The sequence below is a fragment of the Gopherus evgoodei genome, chromosome 2 (assembly GCF_007399415.2).
Source record: "Gopherus evgoodei ecotype Sinaloan lineage chromosome 2, rGopEvg1_v1.p, whole genome shotgun sequence".
Taxonomy (NCBI): Eukaryota; Metazoa; Chordata; order Testudines; family Testudinidae; genus Gopherus; species Gopherus evgoodei.
In genome coordinates this window covers 8,963,672-8,987,026 of record NC_044323.1, presented here as the reverse complement: position 1 = coordinate 8,987,026, position 23,355 = coordinate 8,963,672, and the positions used below count along the sequence as shown (strand labels likewise).

The following is a 23,355-nucleotide window of genomic DNA, read 5'->3' as shown; positions in this document are numbered from 1 at the left end:
TATCTTACTAATGGCCTATGTGGTGAGGATATGAAGATGACTAACAACTGTTTTTTATTAGGAACATCCTGCTGAAATAAGTGATTATACATATTATATGTGATTGTATTATTTATTGGGCTATTTGTTTTTCAGCTTTAGCCAAATACCACTGACCAATTTTCTGTGCTGAGTTGAATACTACAATTAAGCATTCAATAGACCCATAGTTACCATCTTTACTCCAGTGCTTTGGTACCAACATTAGACCAATCCCCTAAGCTGAGAGAATTAAAAAAAAATCTATCATGAGAAAGTTCTCCTATTACCTGTTAATTTACTGTATTTATTCATATATTAATAACACACATAAAGAATCAGAGGGCTAGCCGTGTTAGTCTGGATCTGTAAAAGCAGCAAAGAATCCTGTGGCACCTTATAGACTAACAGACGTTTTGGAGCATGAGCTTTCGTGGGTGAATACCCACTTCTTCAGTATTCACCCACGAAAGCTCATGCTCCAAAACGTCTGTTAGTCTATAAGGTGCCACAGGACACATAAAGAAGAAACTTTGATCCATGTAAGATAATCAGAGGAAGAAATAAGGATGGGAATGAATAGCTTGATGTGAATAAGCAGACAGAGGTATCATTATCTGGAAAACAATATTTACTATGTTGTAATAGGATGCTTTTCCTACCGTAGTGCCCCCCTGGCATCAAGTCATAGCGTTGTGGGGAACTTTGCCTATTCCACCCGCTTCTGGCCACTGCCATGGCTCTGCGATGGGCTGTGTCTGTCCAAGTCTTCCATGTCCGCACCCTCTGCCCAGATCACCTCATAAGTTTAGCCCCATTCCAGGGTAACAAAAGGTCTGACTGTAAGTCCAAACAAACCCAAATTACTAATTCTTCTGTCCCTCACAGGCTCCTCTGAAGTTCTCTGCTGCTTGTCCCCTTCTCAGAGATCTTATGCTGCTTTCTCCCAGCAGGGTTTCTCCCATTGCTGCCCCTCCCTGGGTACTCAGGCAGCTTCCCTCAGGGATTTCCCTGCTCTTTGCAGACTCTATATCCGGGCTCCCCCACAGAACCTACTCTGCTCCCTGTGTTGTTCCCAGCCTGAGTTCCCCACTTTTGCATCTCTCTTCTGGGTCTCCTCCCCACTCGGTGTTCAGCGCTGTTTAAATAATCATCTCTCTGATTCCCCATAGCTGAGGTCAGTCTCCATCATAGTCAGTTGGGGGGTAGCTGTCTGGTCACAGGTAAGGCTGAGCCCATCTGGTCTTAAAGGGCCAGCCAGCCGGTGACATATGTCTAATAGACTTTTCATCTCCAAAATGATAGGAAAGCCTTTATTATTCCCATTGTGTATGAGGAGGTTGAGGCACAGAGACAGTATATGAATCTGCTCAGTGCCACAGTTAGAGTCAATGTCACAGTTGTGTTAAGACGTTGGGAGATCCTGGCTTCCAATCCTGTGCCTGGACCACACCTCTTATAATAAACAAGCACAGGAACATGAAAGATAGCATTATCATGACCGAAAACTATGTTTCTCCTCCTTTCTTAAAATATTGCAAGGCAGAGACTCCAGGAGTAGAATTTTCCCTAGCGTAATACTCATTACAAAATTCTTGTGCAGTGTGAATCCCATTGTGGACCACACAGAATGAACAGGGGTTGATAGCAGAACAAGAGAGAAGGAACAAATAAGAGCATGAAACTGGTATCTAAAGACTATTCTGGGATGAGCACACAAAGATCTGTTTCTTATTAATTCTGTCATTGTAATTCATGCTGATTAGTATCTTACTCTGTAAATAGCCCTATTAATTTCATAGAGTGGGCCTATGTTATGCTTGTATCTCATTGTTTATTATTATTTACTATTTATATTACCATAACCCCTAGGACCTCATAGTGCTAGGTGCTGTACAAACACAAAACAAAATGACAGTCCTTGCCCCAAAGAAGCTACAGTCTAAGCCCTGGTCTACACTTGTGGGGAGGGAGGGAATTGATCTAAATTATGCAACTTCAGCTATGTGAATAATGTGAAGACACTACGGTGAGTCGACTGCTGCTGCTCCCCCGTCGACTCTGCCTGTGCCTCTTGTACGGTGACCAGACATCCAGATATTTAGGCATTTGTCCCGCTATTTTGCAGTATTCCCTTTTTTTTTTCTCCGCCGGCAACCACCCTCCCATGTGTCCCGATATTTTCTTCCTCTCATCTGGTCACCCTAGCGACAGTGGAGTACAGGAGCTGATGGAAGAGCACTCAAAGGTTGATTTATCGTGTCTAGACTAGACACAATAAATCGACCCCCACTGGATCAGTCGCTGCCCGCTGATCCATCGGCTAGTATAGACATACCCTAAGTATAAGACAAGATGGATACAAACAGACAGATGGGAGAGTACAAGGAAACAATGAGACAGTACTGGTCAGCATGGTAGGCAGTGGTCTTGGTACACCAGAGGTCTAACCATTGTTGATTTTTCACCAAACGAGTCACAATGTCTATGTCTTCCACAGGGTTTGGACTCTAGGCCTCAGATTCTCACAAATGGCTTCTAGGCTCCTCATTCTCTTTCCTTGCTGGTTTTGCAGAGCACATCCTAATATCAGCCTCCCAAACTGGGTAGCTCCTGGCAGTCTGAAGCTGCAGATTGACACTGCATGCTTGCTGGGTTACGCTGGAGGGCACACCCAGAATCTTGATTGACCTGCCAGAGTGGCCCCAAGTGAGGCTCAGGAGAGGCTCTGTGTGATCAGACAGAGAGGAAAAGAGAGAGACGTAGGGGAAGGAGTGCTTGTTCTCAGCCACATGGAGGGGAAACCATTTTCTGACTCTCCAGGTCAGAGAGCCTGAAGCTGACCTGGAGCCCCCTGCTCTGCTCCAGAAAGCCTGAGAGCCTTTTGAGAGGCCCCTACTGCACTGTAAGCCTGAGATCGGCCATAGCTTGATATGCCTGGGATACCAACCCATTGACTAGCCCACAGCACAGACAGCGACACTGGCCTATCCATTGAACCCCAGCGGCTCAACTGTGGGGACTTTGGGAAGGGCTGTGGGGCGGGGTGTTTTCCTGTTATATTGCTGTTGTGGGGTTTTAGTGTGGTGTTATAGTGCAGGATGGGGCGCCATTTAGTCACCATCCTTAAGTCTCCTCTCCTGTTCCCCTCTCCTTCCATCGTTATCCATATGTCCTGTGCCAGGAAGTAAATGGTTGATATCTCATGTGGTTTTGGTTTAATATATTAGTTAATTTATCCTAGAAGTCGTAGCTATCACTTCATCTGGCCAATGGATGGAGGCACCAGCCATTACAAATCCAAGGCCCATTGGTCCGAAGGGTTGTGGGGGGTGAGTCAAAGACTTCTGAAGAAGGGACTTCACCATCTTTAGGGGGCTGGGACACCCCTTCCTGAACCCCAAGCAGGAATGGAGTGTCTCTTTCTCCTGCTCTGCCACAGGACCCAGACTGAGTATAACCTGCAGATATGTGGCACGATCACATACTTAGTTCTATCAAAGGGTTGTATCTGGCAGTTGCAAGGTGATTACAAGCAGTTGATTAAATCAGGATTGAAAAAGTAGACTTTCTGGGGCCTGCAATATTAAAACCCCTGTGATTTTCTGGTATATTGTGCAGCAGGGAAGTGTAATCTCAATTATTTTATTAGAAACTATTTTACTTCTTGTTTGGCCAATTAAAAAAATAGGGACAGAAGATTTCCCTGGTTAAAAACTCTCTCCGTTGTTTTTTTACTGGTTCCAGGCCATGTGGTGTACTGAAAATGGTGTGAAAATTGTAAGCTATCACTTTCACTTGTCAGTGGGGTCCCCTGGTCCTACTTGCAGGCTGAGGGGCTCTATAAGGTAACATGAATATCTGTGCCTTCAGTTTGCAGAGAACCAGCCTAGAGTACAGCGAGTTGAGTTGTGGCTCTGTGTTTTAGGGGGCAGCCTGCTTTGTCTCTCTGTTTTGGGGTCCTTGTGTGTTATTCTGAGTTCAAAAAAACAAAGTAGTGTTATGCTGAAGCCTTCCAGCAAGAGTCTTTTATGTTTTTATCTAACTTCTCTGTGCATGTGCCACGAGCATCATCGATGACAACTAGCTTCTGGAACAGAGCAATCATACTATTGAGCTACTGAGTCCTCCATGAATAATCAAGAGAGATCAACTGATGATTGCAAAGACTAGTTGAAGAATTCCAGTAGAGCACAGTAGAATTTCCAATAGGATCCATATGAGACTTGGTGTTTTTGAGAGCATTTTTATTTATTTATTTTTCTAGTTCACTTGAAAATTGTTTAAATGAAAATCTTTCTGGCTGATGTTAGTCCTCATAGCAAATTGGTCCGTTGTTCAATCCAATGATCATAACGAATGCTTCAGAGGATGACAGTCGCTTTCCCCTTTCTCCACCGCTATAATGAACCTATTAGAACTGATCAAGGAATTATTTTTTTCTGCGTCATTTAATATTTCAACAAAAAGGAAAAAAATAAGTTTCATCAATTTTTTTCGTCAATGTTTTTCTAGCAGTTGTAAAATAAAAACCCTGAAAGCTGATTTTTTGTTTGGTATTATTTTCAGCATCTGGAAACCAAAACTGTTTTCAGGAGCCGAAATCCAAAATGTTCAATTTGAAACAAAAACATTTTGGTTTTCTGTTCTGGAAACAGTTTTTTGCATTTGACGGGAACCTGACATTTTTCAATGGAAAGATTTTTTTACCTCACAAAAATTGCCATTACTTCGAAACGCCATTTTCCATTAAAAAACATATTTGATGGAAACTTTTTGACCTATACCTATGTAAATGTGTGATGTTATACTTAGCGTGGGGAGTGTGCCAATGCTGATATGCTCATGAGAGACTCTGTCAGATACCCTTCAGTAGGAAAAGCTTCTCATTACCCCATTAATATGAAAATTAACAACCCTGTCATTGAATTCCAGCTTGGGCTATTTATAATATGTACGGAAGGGGAACATTTTTACATATATATAAGCAAATCAAGTCAAATGTTATTGATTTATCCTTTGGCCATGTTAAACATAAATGAAATAAATGCACATGCTACACCCAGTTAAACGTACACAAGCTACCATTTAGAAAGCTAACTAGGTTATTAGAATTATTCATATATACAACACACACCAATTCATGCAGTCCTGTTACTGCATGCACATCGTTCCTTTATGATTTCTTTGAAGGAAAGTACTGAGACACCAGTGTGCTTTCTGAAAACTTCACCTGGAAGTCCCATCAGCCTTTGCAAAATCAGGCCTTCTCTATATTAGAAAACCTCCCCCAAACAGAATTGTTCTTGGTACGCTGGTACAAATTCCCAATATGAATGCACTTACACAGATTTAGTTTAATAGGTTTAAACATGATTGAATGCTTTTCACTAAGTGTTTCCCTGAAGCAATTCTCATGGCTGCTCATTAAAATCCATCTGCCCATTTCATATACAATGTAATTAAAATCATTTCCAACAATTACACTTTCTGTATGTTGCTAGGCAAAAATATCTACCAAAATACAATTTGACTGTGCTGTGCTTTTCAGTCAGCAAGTGTTAAGTCAAAACGGCCAAACGGTTAGTACAATTCTGTAATTGCCATTCTGTTATCATAGCACCATAAATATCACAATGTATGACTCTTCTGTACTGATGTAAATTCATATTTTAAACACTCCTGCTTGTCTTATAAACTGGACATTTGATTAGCTCTTGTAGTCTCAAAAAGTTAGATGCGACCCTTAAACTTCCTCCCAGACCATCACTCCAAAATTGTATCTTTTAAATCAGTGGCTTTCCAGACTACTGTACCCGTTGCAGGAGTCTGATTTGTCTTGAGTACCCCAAGTTTCATCTCACTTAAAAACTACTTGCTTGCAAAATCAGACATAAAAACACAGAAGTGTCACAGCTCCCTAGTACTGAAAAAATTGCTGACTGTCTCACTTTTGCCATATAATTATAAAATAAATCAATTGGGATGTAAATATTGTACTTACATTTCAGTGTATAATATATAGAACAATATAAACAAGTCATTGTCTGTATGAAATTTTAGTTTGTACTGACTTGGCTAGTGCTTTTTATGTAGCCTGTTGTAAAATTAGGCAAATCTCTGGATGAGTTGATGTACACCCTGGAAGACCTCTGCGTAACCCCAGGGGTATGTGTATCCCTGGTTGAGAACCAGTGTTTCAAATAACTGTTCTGCTGGTGGAAGGCTCCGAATTAGCAGCTCTGAGGCTGAAATCTTCAGCTGATCCCCCAACATGAATATCCTTGATAACAGAAGCTTCTCTGTGCTGTCTTGTTCATGGTTCTCAACCCTGATCTAGATGGATCACACAAGAAGTCACTCCAGATTACATTCCCACTCAACTCTTGGTCTCTCTGATCAGACTATCAAGGACCAAGAGACAGTGCTAGTACCTGGTCTGGGGTGGTACAGGTCCCCTTCTGAACCCAATCCACAGAAGATATGAGTCTGTTATAGCACCAGGTAGACAGCTTTAGCTCAGGCTATCGCCATTCATGCTTTTAGTGATGAGGGTCCCCAATTCAATCCTGGGGCATCAGCCAGGATGGGGGGTGAGGATCTTGGTTGTTTTGATGATGAAATGTCAAGGGTAGAAACACCTGTTTTAGGCCATAGGAAAATTAGGATTCTGCCAGCTTTCCGGTGTTATGAGACAATTAATTATTATTATTATTTCTATATAGATAATGCCCAAAGACTACAAACAAGATGCTCAATTTCATCAATTTTAAGGCTAGAAGGGACCATTAGATTATCTAACCTGACCTCCTTTAAAATACAGGCAGAGAACTCGAGAAGTGCCACCAGGGCCTGACACCCCTGCAAAGATGGGGAATTGATTAGCTGAGATATGCCCAGATGATCCTCACAGGTGATCCACAGTCCATGCTGCAGAGGAAGGCAAAACACAAAACAAAACAAACAAACAAAAACAACCCCAAGTTCCCTGATGATCTAATTTTGGGGAAAATGCCTTCCCATCCCCAAATCTGCTGATCAGTTCCACCCTGCCAATGTGAGCAAGACACACCAGACAAACATCTAAGAAAGAGGCTTTTCCTCACCACCTCAGAACACCACTCTACCCTGATCAACGTCTCATGTCCACCCATGGCCAAACTCAGATGCTCAGAGCAAAGGGGAAACCCCCCCCCCACCATAGAATGCAACCAATTGTGCATTGTGGGAAAAGTTCCTTCCTGACGCCTGCAAATGATGGCTGAAGCCCTGAAGCATAAGATTCCATTACAGTCACTGTTTTAATGCAGATTGGGGCCCCATTGTACTAGTCAGTGTACAGTCTCATAGGAAGATGTGGCCTTTGCCCCAAACAGCTTATACCCTAAGTGTCAGATGGTGTCCTGCCCTGCACATGGAGGCAGGGGGACACAAGTGCCCAACACGCCCTTGTGCCAATGCACCATACCACTGCTTCAGCACACAGGCAGTAGCAGGATCCACAGAGCCATTATGTCCCCCCTTGTGCATGTGGGCAGGAAGGGATGGAAGGGCATGGAGAGAACATTGAGCAAAGGTCTCCTCCATGCCCAGCAGCATGGCCGTTCAGCCTGTTGAGGAGCGCATGCTGAATCAGGGACAGGCCCAGCACTCTTTACGCCAGTCCCTGAAGCAGCAGAGGAACCAGGAGGCAGACTGTGATTCGCCAGGTCGAAGTCGGCTTCCTAGGCTGCTCCGGGCACAGTGCAACTATGCACTAGTCCTTAGGGCGGATCGCAGTCTGGCTAGCCATAAGGTGCAGGGGGGGACAGTGAGAAATAGTGCAGGCGTGGCAAGAGGAGAGGGAGCAGCGGTAGCACAGGGAGAGATGGTGGAGAGGTGATGGTACAGTGGAAGGTGGTACAAGGAGAGTAGCTGGCAGTACTTCCCCAAGCGACTGACAATTCCTGGATGTTGGAACTTTGCTGAGCAATGGCAATGAACCATGAGCAGGGGGCAGGGAGGAGGACATTTATCCACTGGACATTCACACTGCTGGTGGGAGACTGAGGCAAAGGACGACAGCCAGAGTTACTGGGGTGTTCGTATTGTTGATTCCTTGTTGCTGTATTTTCCTAAATGAATGCTGTGTTTCCTTCCCTTCTCCAGCCCCAGTAAAGTTTCCAGTTCTATCCAGACTCAGGGCTTGCGAGCAGGGAAGTATTGTTCTTAGGGCAGGGAGGGCATTTAGGTTTTTCTCAGGTTTCGGGGCGAGAGAGGGGCTTGAGCCAGTGGGTTTTGTAAATTTAGAAAGGAACCCCTCAATATTAGAACCCGTCCTACTTTGTTGGCAGAAGGGAGCACACAGACATGACTCTAGGAGAAGCAGGCGAGTCTGCTGGAGTGGAGGAATGGTGGTAACAGACAAGAGCAGACAGGTAGGAGAGACAGAACTGTGAAGGGCACTGACAGTTGTTCATTTTCACCTCTGGCACATAATGAGATCTTTACCATCACAATCTTTACAGTCAGCTTGCTTTGTCCGACGTCAGGCCTGACCTCACTTTAGCAGCCAATATCTCACAAACTGATGGTGTGAGTGGCTAGGGCTTGCTGAAGCAGCTCTCACAACAAGCCGCAACTGAAATCTTTACAGAACTGAAGTGGACGATTTCCACCTTCGGAGAAAGTCTGAGCAATATGCAGATTTCTTCCACTAGAAATCTGCTTTCTCCTTCTTCATCTCTGCCAGGTCTAGACGTAACTTGGCAGATCGAATGCACGTGCAAAAGCAATAGTAAGCTGTTGATCACTGGTTGTGTAACAACGATTGGAAAGAAAATGTACTAGTTACTGATTTGGCACAGTGGGCAGCCTAATCAGGGGAGGGTCAGGAAAGGGAGAGCCAGGATGGTGCAATTCAAAACCAAGTTGCAGTAGTAGAGCTGTGGGGTGAAATGGTAAACTGTTCATGCCTGGGGTATTTTGATTCTTCTACCGTTCATCTCAGATAAAACCAGTAAGTAGTCAGAGGCACAGGATGTGGGGGTTTCTCAAGAACTGCAAAATAGTATTTTGGACAAAAATTAATCAGTCTGGCTCTGATTTTATTTGAACCAATCCACCTGTACTGAATTACAAACAGCTGAAACGTCACATAAAACGTTGACAATAGACTAGACTTCTTTTGAATAAAATGTCCGTGCTGCAGAGAATCACAAAAAAGGCCAGTTAAGCTAAACAGGGGAAGATGGACCAGGACTTTCAAAAGTGACTAATGACAATGGATGCTTCAGTTTTGGAGTTTCCAGCCTGAGACACCTTCAAAGGGGCTGATCTTCAGCAAGTGCTCAGCTCCCATCCGCTGGAAATCAGGACCCTTTAAGGTATGTCAAGACGGGCACTCAAATATTGGGGCAACCAAAATCACTAGCCACTTTTGAAAACCTTGACCAATTTTTGGTAAAGTATGCATTAAATCTGCAGACAGATGAATACTCACACCATATAGGTGCATAAATACTCACAGTGGGTATATGAATATATGCTTACCTGCTTCCAGGATGATCAATGAAATGGTGCAGTGGGCCCTGGATTGAATCGACATGGCTATGACCCCTGGATCAAATGAGGTACATCCTAATGTACTATGTGAATTAACCCTGAAAAGTACTGGCGTATTATAGACCTCTCAAATGGATGCTTGGCAAAATGCACTTAATTAATATCGTATCTTTCTGTAGAGGGAGGATGAAAGACCATATATGATGGTACACTGTGACATAAAGGATTTATTTGGCAAGAGATTGGGATGACTGCACTAGTCATGAGTGGTATTTACAGGAATTACAAGGACTATAAGGAAGCTATGTAAAATATCAGAAAGCTGGTAAAGCTCCCTGTTCTAATTTACTATTGGAAATGCTCTGTTTAGTGCAAATACTGTGTTTATTTAGTTCCACATATTTATGTAGTTATTTGAGGTAATCAGCAAATGTTAATGGCTGCTTATAGGTTAGCTGTGCATCTTATAACAGCAGTATGGCCTAGTGGCTTGAGTGCTGGACTCAGACTCAGGAGACCCAAATATCTATTCCTGGTTCTACTATTGGCCTGCTGGGTGACTTTGGCCAACTCACATTGCTGCCCTGTGCTTCAGTTTCCCCTTCTGTAAAATGAAGATACTATTTACTTCCCTTGTAAAGTACTGTGAGGTCTATGCCTGATAAGTGCTATATATATAGGCAGCAATACCTGTATTTCAGGTTCCCTGACACTTTCCATTATAAGACCTTGTTTTTAGTTTCATTCAACTTTGCCAAACTTTAACCATTTGGCCTGAAATTTTCTATGCTCTCTGTCCGCCTCAGACTGAGTAGTTTTGGAAAATTCCATCTAAAACGGTTCAGTAATTTCTGATAATAAGGTTAGAAAAAATATGTTGTTTTGCCTATGTTTAAAAAGGTACACATATTTTGTTGAGAAGCTCTAGTGCCTCCATGGTTTGGCGCAGGGACTTAACATTTGGCCGGAAGATTGATTTGCTTTCAGGGATGTGCCTTTGTTGTCTCCACGAAGATTTGCACAAATTACAGCAAGAGAGTTGGAGTTTGGCAGCTAAATTCTCCAAAGATTCCATCTGGACTGAGCATGCTCCATCCCCTCAGAGGTACCAAAATGCCAACTGGAATGTATATGTGCCACCCGCACAGAGCAACTAAGCATGCTCCAGCCCAAGCTGCAGGGACTGAACAGGGCTTTCCCTGCAATTGCTTTTCTGGGCTTCTGGTGGCTGTTGTAGCATCAGGCACCAGATCTGAGGACAGGGAGAATAGCTGACCTGTGCTTTCAATGCTCTCCATCTAGGAAGCTGGAGGAGAAGAGGAGTGGCAGATGGGAGCAGGAAGGGGGAAGATATTCAGGGCAGGGGGAGAGGGGATGGGGAGTGGGAAGGACAGTGGCAGGAGCTGGGGGAGCAGGAAAAGCACAGGATGAGCAGGGAGGGGGCAGAAATTGGATGGGGAGAAGGGGACAGGCAGAAGCTGTGGGGACAACAGCAGAGGTCAAGTTAATTCAGGCATTTCCTATCTTGTGAGTGCTTGACTTTGCAACCTTAATGTTCTTTTCATACAGATTGTTGGGATGTATTACACTCACATGCAAGTTTTCATGTAAACACACACGTCTGGGACTGAAGCTGGCCTTCAGATGCATGCACAATGTGCATTCAAACCCCAGGAGTTGTGTATATGTGCAAAATTTGGCCACACATTTAAAAAATGTAATATTATGTGTTTATCTACCCCCCCGCCACACACACTGTTTGAAACAGGAATAAGATGCACATTTGTTAGAATGAATGAATATTAACCATCACCATGTTTAAAGGGTTTGTCTCATACATATTTTGTTGCGTTAAATGCAATATGGTCAATGGTAACAAATCTATTAATGCCTACTAAAATCCTAGTGTATTACAGAGGCAGAAAGAGGGGTCTCTCTCCAGAAGGGAGTGCAAGTTACCATAATCTCAGGGATGCTCACATAGTCTATCCTTTGCAATCTCAGCACATACTGCAAGGTCAAGAAAGGTGGAAAGCATGTCATTCACAGCCTCGTCAATCACAGCCGAGAGAGCTGTTAATATTTAGTTTCCTCCTCATTTTACTGTTACGTCACTCCTGGGCAAAAAGATAAATGCTTCAGATCAGCAACTGATAGGCGAGGGGGACGAGGAAAGGAAGGTAAAACGTGCTCATGGAGGCTGAGGAGGTGGAGTATGACATCACTTGCTTCGGAACATGAACTCCTGTGCTTTGTACCGTTGTGCCTTTTACTCCCTGAGTCTTGCAGCTTTTGTAAGTAACCATTTTAAACAGGTTTTCCGTAATTGTTTTCCCTAAGCAGTCAGTTTAACATTGGAACAGATACGACTCGTTTCATTGCATGAGCATCTTTTTCTTTTTTGGACTTAGCTGCGTGTGAAACTGTGGAAGAGGCTATGAAAGGCGCAAACTGTAGCAGAAGGAACACACTCCTAAACTGTAGGAGCTGTGTGCCCTTGCACTGCACTGTGTTGTCACTGCACATTCATTATTACTGCACTTCCATGAAAGAGAAACAGCATCCTTAATTGTGCATGTTACTTTGTACAGAAGTGCTTAAAGAGAGGATGACAAATGCAAAGGGGACGGGAATCGAGAAGATACTGTAAAAGCTATGAATTTAGATATTGTTGCTTAGCCTTTGGCATATACAACATTAGTAGAAGTTGGTATTTCACCTGCTTCTTTGGTAACGTTTAGGATAACTTAGAATGTGGACTGTGTAGACAATAACAAATTTAATTGAATCAACTGTGGCTGCATCTGCATATGCCAGGCTTCGATTTGGCTCCATAAGTTCATCTCTGAAAAAAGAAACTACCTGTCATGCTGACATTTTGCTTCAGCCAATTGCTTATGAGTGAGGTTGCCTGATTGTACATGAGAAGATCTGTGCGATTGTTTACTTAAATTATGTTGCAGATTAATTCATTTTACAGTTGAATCCTTTCATTTCTTTCGAGCTGTGTTTCTCAGTCTTTTAAGGTTGGTGACCCCTTATTTCAAGTCCAAAAAAATTGTGACTTCCTCACATTTCCGATACAAGTAAGAATTAAAAATATATCATTTATAACCATCAGCCTATAGTGTGTGTGTGTGTGTGTGTGTGTGTGTGTGTGTGTGTGTGTGTGTGTGTGTGTGTGTGTGTGTGTTATGAGAAGTTGAAAGGAAAACTTGATCTTGAGGATCAAATGTGTTCAAGAAATTAGGAGTGAGATTTTCTTTGCTTTAGATTGTAATAAAATTTTCAATGCCTTTCATGACCCTGAGTGGGGGTTCCAACCCATGCTTTCAGAAACACAGTATTACAGTATTGTTTTGTGTGGGCGGCACAGGATCTTCTTTTTGTGTGGAAAGAGAAACAACACTGTGATGTGGAATAATTGGGACCATATACTTTATCTGTCTGCACCTGTCGTTCTCTCTGCTTGTACCATGTAACAAACTCTGCTCTGCAGTGGCACTATGTGGAGTGAAGAACCATTCCTCATGAACAGGATATCTGAATCTAGTCCTTAGTGGTTAACTATACTCAGCGTTAAAGGATATCAGAAAGATCTAGGTGTTACAGTGCTTTCTTCTGAGCTTTATTCTGCCCCTGTTACTCATATTGAGTAGCACTGTACTTCACAAAGAGTCACAAAGAACCAACTCACAGAATAAGATGCTACTCAGTGTGTGTAAGGATGGCAGAATCAGGCTTTTATGGAACATTAGGATATCCTTATTATTATAACTGACATTAGCTAAGAAAACATTGTTTTAACTTATCTGGAAAAACAACCATCCATTCTCAGCCATCAGTACCTGTATTGTTTTGGGGTAACTTTTCAGCGTGGTCTTAAATACTTACAATATTTAAAATGTCTCTACATTTTGTAAACTTAAGATGTTTTTATGCTTTGTGTTTGTTGCTTGTATGCTATTTGTTGTAGTAGGTGTAAGAAAGAATGCAGAGACTGTGCAATGCTGAAATCCATGAGAGAAAACAATGAGAGATCACAAGAAAACCAAAATTCAAATCAATGGAGCACAAGATACAATAAATCTGCATAAAATAATCCGAATAAGACACATTCTAATCCCAGAGTGTTATTGCTTGCCAGATCCTGTGTTCATTATTCACCTGAGCATTGATTTCACATGACCAGAGGTTGCAAGAGCAGCCTGATTTTCAGAGGGGCTGTGGAGCCCACACTTCCAGTTGACTTGGTTACTCAACAGCCCAGGAAACAAGCTCTAAGTTTAGAATATAACTTAATTTACTTTTTTATTTCAGACAGTTTAATTTTACAACATCGACAAGATTAATGGTTCATTTACTTCTTCTTGACAGAAATAATCAGAAATATTAATCATGATCTCTGTACAACCATTTCCCACGTCTGATTGTTTTGTTTCATTCTCACTGTTTTGGGCCCTGGGGGAAAAATATGACTGATCTCATAGAAAAAAATATTGGAAAAGCTTTTCTCCTCTCCATTGTAAGCGAGGCTTCCAGCTTCCTTAAATACACCAATAACAAAAGAGAAGCAATTTTAGACCTGATCACTATGTACCTGCCATGGCTGTGTTTATTTTCTATCCCCACTCCTGCCATATTTGCTCTTTCTCTTTCCGACTAATCAATAAATCCTTCTTTTTCCTCTGGGATAGATTCTGATACCTTTCTTCAGGTTCAGTAGTGCTATTCCTCATGAACAGACCCATTGATTTCAGTAGAACCAACCATGGGGTAATGTCCTGTCCGCTATGTGAAAATGGCATCAGAATTTGGTCCTTTGATGCTAAAAGCTCCCTCAAATGCACCAGCAATATTGGCTCCTATCCTCCAGCACCCCAAAGCAGCTGTGCATAAACATCATGAGATTTCCTGATCAGAAGCTCAAGTCTTTGTACAGTCAGTACAATCATACAAACAGTATGTCCTTTCCAACATGGGAGAGAAGGCTCGGCCTGGGACAGGTTCTGGTTAAATCAATATTCATTTGTAACAAGGAGAAATAGTTCTTTTGCTTTTTAATTGGAAAATGACCTGGCACGACCAGGGTATTTTTATTCTCTGTGGATTCCAAACTGTCTTTATTCTTTGACGGTGATTAACCAGTGGCCTTTGTTGCATTTTACATGAGTGAAAGACCATTAGAGCTCCAATGTCACAGTGAAGGCATCACGTAGATATATTTAATAACCATTTTAATATGCTAAAGTCCTTGGCCAACATTTTCATAAGTACTCAGTGATTTTGGATGGCCAATCTGAAATACTTTAATGGGTCATTTTACAGGTAACAGCTGTGCAGTGGTTTCTGAAAATCTGGCCCCATTATGATGGCTCAAGATGGGCCCACAGAAACGGAGTCCCTGGAATTACTAAGTCACTTTAAAATCATTAGGCCAGGGAGCTGTAATCAGAATTGGTTTGGGTGCCATATTTTCTGACCCAACTCTAAAATCTGAGCAGCTGGGGCAACTTCAAGATTTCTAGCCCTGAGTGGACAAAAACTGTGTGCAAGACAGAATGGGGACTAAGGATCTGCTGCATTGTGCTAATGCATCTTCTTAGCTCGTATTATATACACTGGGCTAATGCAGCCATGTGAGAAAAGACTGTGGGCTTGACCCTGCGAGGTGCTGAGAGCCTCCTGTGAGGTGTCAAGTGCTCCCTGCTTCCCGAAATAGTAAGTTCATGAAATGGTACCTTAGTTGTGCAGGCAATCTCACCCCGTCAGTAATTCCACAGAGTTTAGTAGGACTATTTGTTCTGTGCCACATGAGCAATCATTGCAGGATCACACTGCATGATCACAAAGTAGGATGCAAGGTGAGATGAGAGATCCTTGCTAGATATGGGCCCAAGACTTAAAGTCCAAATCAGGGTCCAAACGCTTTCAAAGTTTAGGAGTGTTCTGACTGTGGATTTTGATTGGAGCATTGTAGTAATAGAAGGTGGCTATGAGTATGGCTCTCTCTCTCAGTGTTGTGCCAAGTTGGTATAATGTCTCACCTATTCGTCCAATCATCCACTGCCTTGGCAGAAGGCAACAAAAGCTGAATATTCAGTGCCTTCCATAACCCGAAGTCAGCTTGTGTTAATGTAATGCTGGTAGACTCTGGTTGTCAGTGGGTAGGATTGAACCTGGGACCTCTAGAGCTTAGGGCAGGAGCCTCTACAATGTGAGCTAAAAGCCACCTGACTGTTAAGTAAGGACATAGAGAAGACTCAGTCCCTCTCTTGAAGTGGTCTGGATGGGCCAGAACACCACACCCGGGGAGGGGGGGAGTTACATTAGCACAGCTAGCAGTGTAAAAACACCAGCAAATGAACCTACCATAATATCACTTGCTTTCTACCAAAGCAAGGCCTATGACATACCATGAATATATATTTTTAAACCTATCTCATAGAATTAGGAGGGACTTTGAAAGATCATTGAGGCCAGCCCTCTACCTTCACAGCAGGCTCAAGTACTATCCCTGACAGATTTTTGCCCCAGATCCCTAAAAGATTGAACTCACAACTCTGGGTTTAGCAGGCTAATGCTCAAACCACTGAGCTCTACCTCCCCTAATAGGGATAAGGGAAAGGCTAACAAACACTTTGGAGAGGGAACAGGTAGCTTTTCCACGCAGGAACGTGCATGCATAAAAATCAGGAATTTGGAACATTTACTTGGAAGGTGCAGCCGTGTTGAATTCCAACATCACTTTCTGGCTGGCTATACAATATTGTATGTGTCTCTCGCTCAGCATTCTCTGTCTTGGCTTGTTGAAACTGAGGGAACAGACGAATCTTACACCCACACTTTGGACTGGTTCAAATGACTGCACAAGGCAGTGGAGAATCTGGTTCTCTAATCACTAGATTCTAGTAATTCACAAATGTTAGGGCAGAGAACCTACAACTCTTATTAAGGTCAGAGGACGTTGCAAGTGCTCATAATCAAGGAGGAGCCAGAATTTTTAAATCACCTGCTGTAAATGAAACATACACATTTAACTCGGGGGCACATGATAAAAGTTCTCACAACTTTGAAGACTAAACAATCCACCGCCCCCCAAAAAAACCTGTATTTTCCTGAGTCTATGAAAAAATCAAACATTTATTTGTTCTCACCTTGAATATTTTAGTGGACTTCCAAGGCCATTTTCAACATGCAGACACCGGTTATTTTTTCCAGGAGAAGTTCTTTTCACTGTGCAAGCAGGTAAATTTCCACCCTGCTGAGATCTTTCTGGACACAGTTCATTAAACCAATAGAGTTCTATAAACTATCCGTTAATTGAAAGATATGCCTGGTTGTCATGCTGGAACCTATTTTCTTTTGAGGTTTCAATACACAAGGACCAAATCATGGCCTTTCAGCATAGCTGACTTTCATAGTGATTAAGGAACACAACAAAGGAAGGACAAATATAAGCCTGCATGAGAAATTAAAAAGAGACTGTGTGTAATGTGGGACCGACTCTTTCCCAGACACCTTGAATTGACCCAAAGGAGCTGGTCTCTAGCACACAACAAGGAAGGCTTCATACATTTAAAGGTGCCTGACACAGAAAACAGTATCACAACATCGCCACTACATTTGTATATTCACATACACCCCAGTTTCACTGGTAAATTTCCAAGTCCTGAAGTCAAAATAGCCATGGCTGTGTATGGAATTCCATGGCATGGAATCCTGGATCTAATCTCTTTTTTCCCCTTACACATGCGACCTAATCCTGCTCCCATTAAAATCAATGGCAAAATATTCAGTGTCTTCATTAGGAGCAGGAACAGAGCCTCAGATGGTAAACTAATAAGCAATCGGTTCAAAAGGTCGGTATATCAGCTTAGTATAGGGATGTTAATATGAATGGAGAACATTGGCTTATTAAAACCATTACATTCTGCCCTCTGGATGACCTGAAAGCAAGATATTTATTTCCAAAACTTGCTGAATATTTATCCTTCCTGTGTGAAAATGAGCCGGGTCGAATTTAGTCAGCCACCTGCTCAGTGGATAGATTTCATCCTGTTTTGATTCTTTTTTTAAAAATGAATGCTTTGATAGGTAACACTTCTTCCCTGACTAGTAAGGACAGGGTGGAGGCAGTGTGGAGCAGTCAGGGCCATGTGTGGATATTCAAGAGTCATCCAGCTGGTGCAGAGAAAGATGGTGCCAGGTGACCAAGGCATACCATGCTGCCCCTTCGAAGAGGCACCGTGTGCACTGCTGGCTATCACCCGCAGCACACAATAAAGCTGGGTGGGAAATGGTTTTCCCTTCCTGTGAAGAAAATGGAGATGTCAGAATAGTTTCTATTCAGCAGTGGGAGGAATCCAAGACCTTTTGACATTTGTATTTTTGAGAAAAACCAGAGAGGGAGAAAAAGGGGTGTTATAGCCTAGAATAGCTCAGTGGTTACGGCACTTGTCTGGTATATGAGAGGTAGGTTCACATCTCTGCTCTGCTTTATTTGGAGCAGGGATTTTACTCCTCGTCCCCCAGGTCAGTGTACTAGGCTAATGGCTATTCTACAGAGGAGCTCTCTCTGGCTACAAATTCTGTCCAGGATGTCAGAAACCTCTGCTGGCCACAGGGCTGCTGGAACAAATTCTATAGTGAGGATGCTGAGAGCCACTGAACCAAACTGTAAATCTTCTATATTTAAACCATTTCAAGCGAGAATGTGCTGCAGCTCCCCCCACACCCCTAATTCCAGCACCCGTGCCTGCCCAAAGCTTAGTTGAAACTGACTCTTTCCTACAAAAAGTTTTGGTTTTGACAATTTGGCATTTCCTCACCCCCCCTCCAAATAAATATATAAAATTGTTGAATAATCCCATTTGTTTCTAGCACAATGTACTTGCCAGCTGGCTGGGTGCCTTGGAAAATCCAGTAGCTTATGTTTGCTGGTAGCCATTGTGCTCTGGTCCTACCCAACTCACTGGCGCTCTTTGCAGGTCTAGGTTGGAATCCTGCTTTGTTGTAGCAAGGGGGAGAAGTGGGGAAGAGGTCCTCTCTGTTCAATGTCTCTGTGCACAGCTCCCCCCCACACCAGAACACACGAGCAGTAAAGGGTAGGACCTGGCCATCAGAACGTATGGTTGCGAAAGCCTCAAAGCATGGAGGATTATATCCTGCCCATAACATCATTCAAGCTGGAGAAGGACAAACAGCATGAGAAGGAAACAGAGCAGCTCCCTTAGGAGTCAGTGGCAGGAGATGCTTGTTAGACACAAATTTTGCAGAGGGCAAATCTTATGGTTGATGCTTCAGCGATGAAAAACCTTCCGAGTCAATTTTTACCTGGGGACAGATTCTCAGCTATGAAGTTTATGGAGATATGCGATTTTACACCAGCGGGGGATTTGCTGTTTGGTATAAATCAGCATAACACTACTGACTTCAATGGAGCTCTACGTATTTATGCCAGCGAAGGATCTGGGCCTGTATAGTTGGGCTTACATGATGGAGTGGTGCCCTAACCCCCAAGTCGGGGCTAAGCACCCTCATGGTGCCTTTCTTGTTGCAGGTGGTTGGGCACATCCATCCAGAATGTGACTTTTTAGCTGAGCTGAAGAGAAATGAGAATGAATGTCTGAGGGATGCTGAAGATCATGGAAATGAAACTGCAGGTACAGCCTATGGCAGCTCAAAAGGGGTGTGGTTGGACAGTGAAGTGAAAAATTGCCAGGGTTGTGAGAACCGATTCAGAGTAATGAGTGATTCCTCCCCACTCGGTTCTAGACCTGAACTCAGATCCTTGGATTCCTTCCACTGGTTCCCCATCAGCCAGTACATCAAGTTCAAATGATTTGGTCTTTCATTCAGTGGCCCACCTCCCTTTCCCCTGGTCTATCCCCACTGTTCAGTTCTTTGACCACATTCTGCCACTCACTGGTCCTTTCATTTCGTTCTCCCACTCCTGATTCTGTGCCCTTTGCCATGCTGCTCTGTAGGCATGGAATTGTTTCGCAGCCTGAGTGCACTGTGCCACCTACCTTTTCTCATTCCGTTCCCTCCTATGCTTTCTGTGCTGCCTGCAAGAAGAGAACTAGAAAAAAATAAATGAAGGAGACCAGCAAGTTGGACAGATACCATCATGTGAGCTTGCTGCTGTAATGCTCCTCCTCATGCGAACATACTCTCATGTATTGCATCATGTCTAAAATTTGACTTTTTATATGAAAATATAAAAATGCTTTAAAATGTGTTTTCCTTTTCCTGGCAGGTTGCAGGAAAACATGGGACAGGCTACTGTGCTGGCCGAATGCAGAAGTTGGTGAGACTCTCACATTGCCCTGCCCGCAGGTTCTCTTTCACTTCCTCAAGGAGCCAGGTGAGGGAACCGCTTTACCTATTTATTTTAACTGTGCACGCAACCATTGTGCTCATGAAAGTGAGGGACCGAGAAAGCAGCTAACACAGGACTGAGCCATGCTATGTTACACAGAGTTGCCACTCCGTTGATTTCAACAGGAGCTGAGGGTGCTCTGCAGCTCATATGTGGCCTTGCAGAGGTCCCATGATGGGGCCTGGTCCTGAAGTCCCTACTTAGGGCTGAGTTGAAGAACGCAGATGTCAGTGGAAAGATCCCCACTGGGTTTAACAGGCTTTGGGATCAGCCCATTGGGTAAACACTTCTGTTGAGTTCATTCACAGTGCTGGCTGAGTCAGGACTTCAGCACAGGATCGTAGGAGCTTCAAGCTGTGATGAAGCGTGGGATGAGATGAAAGGATAAGGAATCAGTGATGTGGTTGTTCCTTAGGGCCAAGGATTGAGATGAGAAGCAGAACTGTGCCATTAAAGTGGCATATGCATTGGGCCAAACACAACACCAAAGACAATAGGCACAATCCAGTGGAAGTCAAAGACACTGACTCCAGAGGTGACTTTGGCCCAATAACTCACTACAAACAAATATGTGGGAGACGAGAGGGAAATGATCTTCCAGGAAAGATCTAGATCTGGCATTTTCAAAAAGGAAAAAAGTAATCTGCAAAGCTCAACCTCCTGCCTTCCTGGCAGTGCCTGACACGTTAGTTATAAACGAGGGAAAAGGCAAATCCCTTTCATCTGCAGTTTCATTTCCTGCTCTGGGATTCTTATGTTTAGCCTTGATCCATCTCATAATGCGTTCTGCTGAAAGCCCCTTAATAACCAGCAGGACAAGCCAATTGCACCAGAGAAACCAGCTACTAATATCCAAAAGATGTTAACACCAAGGATGGACTGGGTGCAAAGGGGTATAACGGGTGTGTGTGAGAGGGGAGTGGATTGAAAAAAATTAGGAGGTCAGAAACAGCAAATATATAACACAAAAGCTTCAGGAAGAAGGAGTATTCATACTCAGACACAACAAGAAGATTGGTCGTTTCTGACTGAGAGGAAAAACCCGAACACAGCTAAAATCCTTGTCTGTACAGCCTTCGTGATATTTTATAGAATTGCCTCAAAAGCAACAAGAATTTTTGTTTGCCAGTATTTGTGGACACACCCTGGACCCTAAAATTAAAGTAGTGACTCAACATGAAACCTAAGAGAATAATGGGGGCAAAGCCATTGACTATACTGTGCAGCTACAACGATGCAAAACATCAAGCCCAAACAAAATGATTTTGTACTGATAAAAGAGCCCTGAGGTATAATTGAAATGCATCAATCTCATCACTTTTATAGCAATATTTTATAGAGCCACCTGCAAAACAATTATTTTTTTCCCATTTGATTATCACATTAAAATGGCCTTAAAGAATTAATGTTTCTAATTATTTTAAATCCCACCCCTCTCTCACACACACACGCACACACCCACACACACACCCCTACCTCTTGCACCCATTCCCTGCTTGGTGTTAACATTTTTCTGGCTGTTAGTAGCTGGGTTTTTTTGTGTGACTGGTTTTTAAGGGGCTTTCAGCCAAAGGCTTTATGAGATGGATCCAGGATACAAATCTACAATGTATGGGGCCCTGAAAACTGTAACGTCTTGCATATGCTCCTGCCCCCACCCCACCACTCATAAACATTTTGCTTTTGTCTAAACCAGAGGAAGAGGTTGAGTGGAATACAAATCATAGCCCAGTGTTTAAAAGCTACACTAGTCCAACCTTTAAACAATAGTGATAGCTTCCTTTGAAACACTGCCTAAAGGGATTGCCTCGCATACAGAAAACCCCCAACAAAACAAAAACTTCTCAAAAGCCAGTTTACAAAGATGGGACATAGGCCACTTCATAGACTCCACACCTGTAAATTGCAAAGAAAGTTTTTGATTCCAGTGTACAATGAAAAAATAAAATTTTAAAAGGCAAAAGACATAGCTTTGTAACTGCATGAAAGACAGAGGTACAGACTGTAGCCTCTAACATCCTTATCTGAAGAAACAGCCCCATCCCACACCTCCTCCTCCTTCTTTCCTGACATGTTTTGTATCTAAAACTGCCATATGCGTCTGCTAAACATGCTGTTTCTAATCACATCAACTAAAGCTTTAAAAATAAATACTCATAAACTTTTAAAAGTTTAACATGAAAAACAGAGCATGGGGAGACAAGAGCTAGGCCTGCCTTTTAGAGGAGCATTGATACATGACTGAAATATTTTTTAGTAAAATAATTTTGTAGCCACTCTTTGCTGGTTATCATGCTTTACCATGAACAAACATTTGTCATACAAAAGATTGTCCCAACTTCATGAGGCATTATTTCTCCCATAATTGTGCCAATTTTTCCAATCCCTTTCCCCCAAACTATCAGAAATAGTAAATAAATCAGATTCTCAAAATCATTGGCGGGTGACATGCTTGGAGATACTGCATAGCAACACCTGCAAAGCAACAATTACATTTTGGGGGTTTGTTGATCATAACATTGACAGGGTCCTAGAGAACTGTTTTTTTCTGTTCTTAGTTAACACTTTACATTTTACTTTTACACAAGGTGTAACCTGGATACTGAATAATACAAGACAGATGAACAACCTGAGACAGTGCTGAAAACAGAGGCCTTATGATGGACTCAAGCCCTAATGTAACGGGACTAGGGAAGAAGTTAAAAGGGATAGTTGAGCAGGAAGAGGGTATTATTTAAAGAGGAGATTTGAAGAAAGTGGGGAGAGAGGAGACTTTTAAAAGTTTCTGATAGCTTCTTTTTAAAGCTTTATTTGATGTGATTAAAACAGTATGTTTAGCAGAAGCATGCAGCGAGGATGGCAGTTTTAGATAAAAAAAGAAGTCAGGAAAGGAGGAGGAAGGAGTTTGGGGCGGGGGATGTTTCTTCAGATACCAGTGCCACAGGCTACAGCCTTTATCTCTGTCCCTCAGACAGGCACAAAGTTATGGCTTTTGTCTTCTTTCTTTTTTTTTTTTTTTACTGTACACTGGAATCAAAAACTTCCTTTGCTGTTTACAAGCATTGAGCCTATGAAAGGGCCTATGTCCCATCTTTGTAAACTGGCTTTAGAGAAGTTTTTGTTTGATCAAGGTTTTTTTGTGTGCGAAGCAGTTCAGGTAGGCAAATCTTTCAAAACAAACTGTCATGTACTTCCGGCTACAGAGCTCACTTATATACGCCAGCTGTGTCCATCGTAAGATCCTTTAATGCTCTGCCAGGCATGGTTGAGGTTAGTTAAAATAAGATATTTTACACCACATAGTGGTTGAACAGATAATACAGTTAACATTCCATTTCATCTCCCCCTTTAAGTTCTACATTCCTACCATTTACAATATTTACACTTTCACACTTTGAAGTTCAGTACTT

General features: G+C 42.6%; 1 protein-coding gene across 6 annotated transcripts in view; it reads left to right on the top strand.

Moving 5' to 3' along the window:
• GHRHR (growth hormone releasing hormone receptor) overlaps positions 1 to 23,355 on the top strand; it is a 53,924-nt gene that overhangs the window by 5,524 nt on the left and 25,045 nt on the right. For 2 of the 6 annotated variants that reach the window (XM_030549970.1, XM_030549965.1), the window contains exons 1-3: positions 11,675 to 11,855; positions 19,124 to 19,226; positions 19,823 to 19,930. In XM_030549970.1, the coding sequence (XP_030405830.1) occupies positions 11,799 to 11,855; positions 19,124 to 19,226; positions 19,823 to 19,930 (268 nt within the window). In that variant the 5' untranslated portion in view covers positions 11,675 to 11,798. Of the gene's footprint in view, positions 1 to 9,313; positions 9,384 to 9,559; positions 9,630 to 11,671; positions 11,856 to 19,123; positions 19,227 to 19,822; positions 19,931 to 23,355 lie in introns of those variants that run through there. The other 4 variants (XM_030549969.1, XM_030549968.1, XR_003998720.1 and 1 more) reach the window with 4 other exon arrangements.